This window comes from Musca domestica, unplaced genomic scaffold, assembly GCF_030504385.1.
Source record: "Musca domestica strain aabys unplaced genomic scaffold, Musca_domestica.polishedcontigs.V.1.1 36, whole genome shotgun sequence".
Lineage (NCBI taxonomy): Eukaryota > Metazoa > Arthropoda > Insecta > Diptera > Muscidae > Musca > Musca domestica.
In genome coordinates, this window is record NW_026712318.1 from 4,374,784 (window position 1) to 4,381,866 (window position 7,083).

The window sequence follows — 7,083 nt, forward strand, 5'->3', positions numbered from 1 at the left end:
CACCAGTTTCTAAACGTATGAGTGATTTAATATATTTTATATCACTCATACGCAGCGTTTTCATACAAACAACTGAAGTCCGATGGAACTAGATAAGACACTAGTTCGTTCGATGGAACTAGAGAAGCACATCTCTAACATCCCTCCCAAGGGATCAACATTTTGAATAATTATAACCCTTATAATATTCGAAACAAATCATGGAACTTCATAAATCTCAATATTTCTGTGGACCATCTCGGTCCGACCCTTGTGGTTAGACTGGTGACTAATTATTATTCCTGTAAAATTGTAAATGAGTGTTCGATACTCTTTAATATTTGGATAACCCAATATTATTGTCAATATTAGATGAAGTGGAATACTTCGATCTCCTCTCCAAAAATCTATCTCCAAAAATTATCAAATATATCATATAAAGTGAAGAAAGAGGTAGCTATAATCCAAATCTGGTAAGTTATAATATTTATATCAAACTTAGGTAAGATACGAAATGGAGAGTATTAGACCTCTTCTTCAGAATCTCCTCCATAAAAGGTCGAAAGTTTGAATAATTATAATGCAAGTAAAAATATATGTTTAAACAAACGAATATTGAGTGTATACTTCTGTCGGCAAAACCGACTGATATTTTTAACTTGATTTATACGATTTTAAACATTGATGGTTTTCTTAACATTTGACAATATTAAACTGCACCAACCTCCAAACACCACCCTTACGATAATAACAAAAACACAGAGGATATTCTAAAATCAACTATTTTAAATAATTCTTAAATGCACGAATTTAATTCATTTAATTTTAATGCATGCATGTTCCCACAAATTTAGAATTTTAATAATTAAAAACACCAAAAAAAATCAAAACCAATTTTATGTCACAAAACTTCCTTTTACAATTTTTGCACGCCATTTAACGGAATTTCCTAATAGTTTGGAACTTTATAAATGAAAAAATCTATGTATTTCCCGATTTCCAAAAGAAACGTATATTACAATTCCAGTTCTTTACTAGATATTTTTGAGTTCTCTTGAATATTCCGTATTAATATCCCCCCCTACCAAAAAATTCCTAGGCACCAGTCGTGTTGGTCTTCCCAGCAATCCGAGTAGTCGCAAAAGTTCCGTTTTCGATTTGTCACAACAACAGCAACAATTACCCATGGGTTTGGGCAACGCGGCAACAAGTCCACCCTCCGACGATGAGTCCAAAACAAACTTTCCACCCCGCTGGAAGGGTAGCGGTGGCAATATGTTACCGGCAACTCCGAAACAAGCCCTCTCCATGCTTAAGCAAGCCTCATCGGCCACAAATGTTTCCGAAAGACAATACTATTTGGGATCACAACTCACCGACAGTCCACAGAATATGCGCAAGGGCAGTGTATACAATTTGAGACCCGACGACAGTCCACAACGCAAGTCGAGTATTTATGCCATGAATGCGGGCGAGACGCTAGCACCACGACAGCAGCGTAAGGGCAGCATGTATGTGGCATCGTCAAGCAGCGGTACGGGAACTGCCCCAAATGCCGGTTCAAGTCTAATGGTACATGAACCGCTACGCAAGAATAGCATAATGGCTCCGTCCACACCCGACAGCCCGTCCATGTCCCGCAAATCGAGTGTTGTTCCCTCGAACTCCAGTGCAAAATCCTACAAAAGTCTGTCGGATTCGTCGAGTAATTTATCGACAACGGTTTCTTCATCGCTCAGCGCCACCTCGACCAGTTATGGTCTACAATTGGGACCCGGGCAAATTCACCCGAAAGGTTATCGTCTCACAATGGAACGTCATGGTGAATTGAGAATGGGCTTTAGCAAGGTTAAGGGTTACGTAGAAGTGGAGGTAAGTAATATTAATTCCATACTCAACCTCCATCTCTTAATTCTAGATACCAATGAAGCCCTCAATATCAAATTTGAAGACTCCAGCCCTTTCTCTTCACCCAGTATCAAATTTAGTACGATTTAGTTATTTTCGTACAAATATAGGACTCAATTCCAAACCACACCCATATCTCAATCTCAGATACCAACAGAGACCTCAATATCAAATTTCGGGATTTCATTTCTATTCCTTCAACCAATACCAATATTTTTACCATTAAGTACTTTTGGAACAATTATAGTTCGAACATTCACAAGCAGGTCCTCCTCTCAACCCCAGACACCAACAGTGACCTTAATATCAAATTTCAAGAATTCAGCTCTATCCCTTCACTCCAAACCAAATTAAGTACTATTTAGTACCATTTGTGCAATTACAGTACACAATTTCAAAACCAAATCCTCCATCCAAATCCCAGATACAAACAGAAAGCTTAATATCACATTTTAGGATTCCAGTCCTATGCTTTTACCCAATATCAAATTTAGTACTATTTCGTACTTTTCTCACAGTTATGGTACGCATACCAAAAACCAGCTCCTTCTTTCAACTGCAGACACCAACAGTAACATCCATATCAAATTTCAAGACTTCAGCTCAATTCCATCACCAAATATGAAATTTTGTACTATTTAGTACTTTTGGAACAATCATAGTACATATTTCCAAAACTACATCCATATCTTAACCGCAGACACCAGAAATAACATACATATCAAATTTCAGGATTTGAGCTCTATTCCTTAAACCAATACCAAATGTGGTACTGTTTAGTACTTTTCGTACAATTTTAGTTCACATTTCCAAAACTACCTCCATATCTCAATTCCAGATACCCAAAGACACCTCAATATTAAATTTGAGTATTTCAGTACCATCCCTTTACCCAATACTAAATGTAGTACCTTTTGGTACTTTTCGTACAAATAAAGGGAATATTTCCCAACCATCGACAAATCTCAAAAACAGATACCAATCTAAATATTAAATCTCAGAGTTTTATGTCTTTCCTTCTCCCAATACACAAATACAGTACCATTCAGTACTTTTCGTACAATTATACATCTTTCCGACATCAACTCCATATGTCTAGGCTACTCATGAACAGCGATCCTAACACCAATTTACAGATTTTAAGCACTATCTGTTCACCAAAATACCAAAATGTACTAAATATAGTACTATATAGTACTTTTGGCGAACTTGTTCACATTTCCAAAACCACCTCTTTGTCACAGAACTACCGCCAACAGAGACATAATTCAAAAAATTGAAATTTCCAGCTTCTTCTGTTCATCCAAAACGTAATTGTACGAAATAAAGTACCATTTAGTACAATTTTGCACAAAAATTTCAAAAAAAAACCTCTATACATCACCTCAATCTCCAAGAATTGATTCTCATATCAAATTTAAAAATATTACCACTATCCGTTCACATACCATTTAAAATAGTACCAACTTTAGTGCACTTTAGAACTTTTGGTACAATCGTTGTTAAAATTTCGAAAAATCCCTTTAGTTTGTCTATCCCACACAACATCAAAAACTCTTGCTTCAAACTTCAGATTTCCAACCCTATTATTTCCCCAAATACCAAAGTTAATACTATTAAGTACTTTTCGTACTTTTTGGTAAGTATTTCCATATCTCCCGCATGTATCAAGCAAACCCCACAAAAAGTGATATTCATACCAAATTTTAAACTTCTAACTCAATCCCTTACTCAAACATAAAATTTAGTACCATTTAGTACTTTTGAGTACGTATTTCCAAAACCACCTCCAAATCTCAACCCTACACACTAACAATGATTCTAATGCAAATTTGCAGATTTCGAACAGCATCTGTTCACGCAATATCAAATTACGTACGAAACATAGTACTATTTAGTACTTTTCATGCACTTTCACAAACCACCAACAGGACCCAAATACCAAAATTTCAAAACTCCAGCTTCATCCGTTCCCCCCAAAATCTATGTTCCAATTAAGAACCATTTAGCACAACCATTTCGCATAGTTAGTATTCATTTCCAAAACCACCTTCCTACACTGCAGCAGTAATCTTATTTACAAACTTCAGGATACCAAGGCTATAGATTTACCCAAAAGCAAATTGTTCCAAATTCAGTACCATTTGGTACACATAAGTACAAATTTACAAAACTAACTCCATACCCCAATCTCACACTCCAGTTGGAATCTTGATTCCAAATTTCAGGATGCCAGCTCCATTGGTTCGTTTAAAACCAAATTGTACTAGGTTAAGTACTATTTAGTACCCTTAAGTACATATTTTCATAACTACCAACATCATACAGTCCAATAGATGTCTTATTTTGAAATTACAGGACTCCAACTCTATCGTTTCTCACAAATCGAAATTGTGCCAAATTTCGTATCATTTAGTACACATATGTGTGTATTTCCAAAACTTCCTACATATTCCAATCCCGCACTCCGTCGGTAATCTTATTTCCAATTTTCAGAATTTAATTTCAGGATCGGTTCTCCCAAATCGAAATTGTACCAAATTTAGTACCATTTAGTACACACACGTGTGATTTTCCAAAACTTTCTACATATCCCAATCCTACACCCTGGCGGTAATCTTACTTCCAATTATTAGAATTTCAACTCTCCCGCTTCTCCCAAAATATAAATTGTACCAAATTTAGTGCCATTTAGTACACATAAGTATGAATTACCAAAACTACCTTCATTATTCAGTCTTACAATGCAATAATAATCTTAATTCGAAATTTCAGGATCTTATTTCCAAATGTCAGGATTCCAACTCTACCACTTCTCCCAAAATTAATATTGTACCAAATTTCGTACACATAAGAGCGATTTTCCAAAGCTACATACATACCCCAACCTTACAATGCAATAGTAATCTTATTTTCAAATTTCAGGACTCCAACTCTATTATTTCTCTCAAAATTTCATGTTTGTACCAAATTTGGTACAATTTAGTACGTATAAGTTCGAATTCTCAAAAACTACCTACATTCTGTAGCCTTACAGTGCAATAGTAAACTTATTTCCAAATTTCAGCATTCCAACTCTTACGGCTCTATCAAAATGTAAATTGTACCAAATTTCGTACCATTTAGTACAAATTTCACATATAAGTACGAATTTCCAATTTCCTCAGTCCCACAATGCAATAACAAAAATCTTATTTACAAATTAAATCATTTTATCTCCATCGGTTCACGCAAAACGAAATTGTACCAATTTTAGTACCATTTAGTACTTTTCGTGCACATAAGTACAAATTTCAAAAACTACATCGATATTCCAATCCTACACTCCGCAAGTAATTTTAATTTTAAATTTCAGGATTTCAGCTCCATCCGTTCCTCTATATTCAATTTCTACTAAATTTAGTACCGTTTAGTACTCTTCGTATACTTAAGTACAAACCTCTAAAATTCCCTCCTTACATCGACCCTACTCCTCAATCTTGATTCCCATCCCAAATTTCAAGTATTTAGCTCCAACCGTCCACGTGAGACAAATATAGTACATTTTAGTACTTTTCGTACACTTATAATGCGAATTTTCAAAAACCCTTTGGTACGTCCATCATGCACCCCACAAGTGACTCTCATTCCAAATTTAATAGTTCTGGCTCTACTGGCTCGTCAAATACAAATTGTGTGATATTTTGTATATTTTAGTACTTTTTGTACCATTCTACAACGAATTTACAAAAATACAGCCTTATCTGACAACTTCGGACCAAGAACTGATATTTTAAATATAACCTTTCCGAATTTTCACTACATTTCATTTCAGTTAATTTGTGCCCGAAAAATAGTACCCGTGGACTGTGAAACACCACCCGATACGTATGTGAAATGCTACATCAAGGACGGGGATCGTTTGCGGCACAAAAAGAAAACTCGAGTGGTAAGGCATTCAGCGGAACCCATTTACAAGCAGACGATTAAATATCAGGTAATTCAAACAGCCAAATTTTCAAATCAAAATCCATTTTTTAATAATTTTTATGGTTCTGCCCAACAGTGTTCGGATGTATTCGGTCGCAATATTGTCATCATGGTGTGGCAGCGTTGTGTTGGCTTCGAACACAATCAAGGCCTCGGTGGCACCGAAGTCAATCTGGATAAGCTAAATATGGACGAACATGTCAACGGCTGGTATCCGCTGTTTCCGATGCACTCATTCGGCGGTTCAGATTCGGATAATTCTCCTTGACCGATCACGCCCAATCATCAATATAATTCATGCGACAGCATCACTGGCACCGGTCTCTTCAGCAATCAAATGGCGGCAGCAACTTTGAAAGCTGTTACCACACCATTGCGATTGACAGAGGATACATCGCCGACAGAATCGGCTCCAACAAAGAAACATTTAATGGTAACCGCAACACCATCTCCAACCACAACAACAGCCGGAGCTGCAACAGCAACAATTATTGCAACAACACCAATAGAATATAAGACACCGGAAAAGACGGACATTGTCCGGGATTTGTTGGTATTTTTTAAGAAACTCTTTAAATGTAAGAATGTCAGTGTGAACAACAATAAGGAGATGCATTTCGCCAATGGCACAGCACAGCAGGGTGAATATATCTAGAGGATGCAAATATTTTGTATGTAAAACATTTTCAAAATCCCACAAAAAAATACAATTTACATAAATCTGCAAGAAATACACCAAAAAGATACATATAAACATATACATGCATATTTATATTTATATATCAATCATAGAAACATACATATTAAGAAAAAAAAATAAAAACTATAATTAAAGAAGAAATAAGTTTAGAGCATATATTTATATAATTTTTTTATCTAACCACACTGGAAGTATATTAAGTTCGATGGAGGCAGATTTTGTCAACTTTTTTTGGGAATTTCTCATTATAGCTCATCGATTATTTTGTCCAATATCTCGAAAACTATTATGTATATTTTTTTATGAAATTAAAGTTTAAAGAAAGCCTAAAAAGTTACCTGTTCAACCAAAAAAAATATATATGAGAATATCTGTTCCATTTCAACGTTACAATGTACCATTTTTTAGCTTAATCTGAGCACCTGTTGCTTTCCCCAGCAAAAATTTCCATAACGGTTTTTATACCCTCAGCCATATGGCTACAGAGGGTATATATCATTGCCTAGTCGAAATAACGGTTTTAGACC

General features: G+C 35.5%; 1 protein-coding gene across 1 annotated transcript; it reads left to right on the forward strand.

The window, feature by feature from the left end:
- The first annotated feature begins 1,048 nt into the window (after positions 1-1,048).
- On the forward strand, positions 1,049-6,589 carry LOC131803976 (regulating synaptic membrane exocytosis protein 3). The gene is made up of 3 exons (XM_059125995.1): positions 1,049-1,851; positions 5,702-5,863; positions 5,933-6,589. The coding sequence occupies exons 1-3, from the start codon at positions 1,165-1,167 to the stop codon at positions 6,122-6,124; spliced, it is 1,041 nt and encodes a 346-aa protein (XP_058981978.1). The 5' UTR covers positions 1,049-1,164; the 3' UTR covers positions 6,125-6,589.
- Positions 6,590-7,083: the final 494 nt, after the last annotated feature.

What these genes read in the sequence shown, in the direction of transcription:
- LOC131803976 (XM_059125995.1), top strand. Translation starts at nt 1,165, where the DNA reads ATGGGTTTGGGCAACGCGGCAACAAGTCCACCCTCCGACGATGAGTCC. An exon ending in AGGGTTACGTAGAAGTGGAG is followed by an intron (nt 1,852 to 5,701) that starts GTAAGTAATATT and finishes ATTTCATTTCAG; the next exon opens with TTAATTTGTGCCCGAAAAAT. An exon ending in AGCAGACGATTAAATATCAG is followed by an intron (nt 5,864 to 5,932) that starts GTAATTCAAACA and finishes TCTGCCCAACAG; the next exon opens with TGTTCGGATGTATTCGGTCG.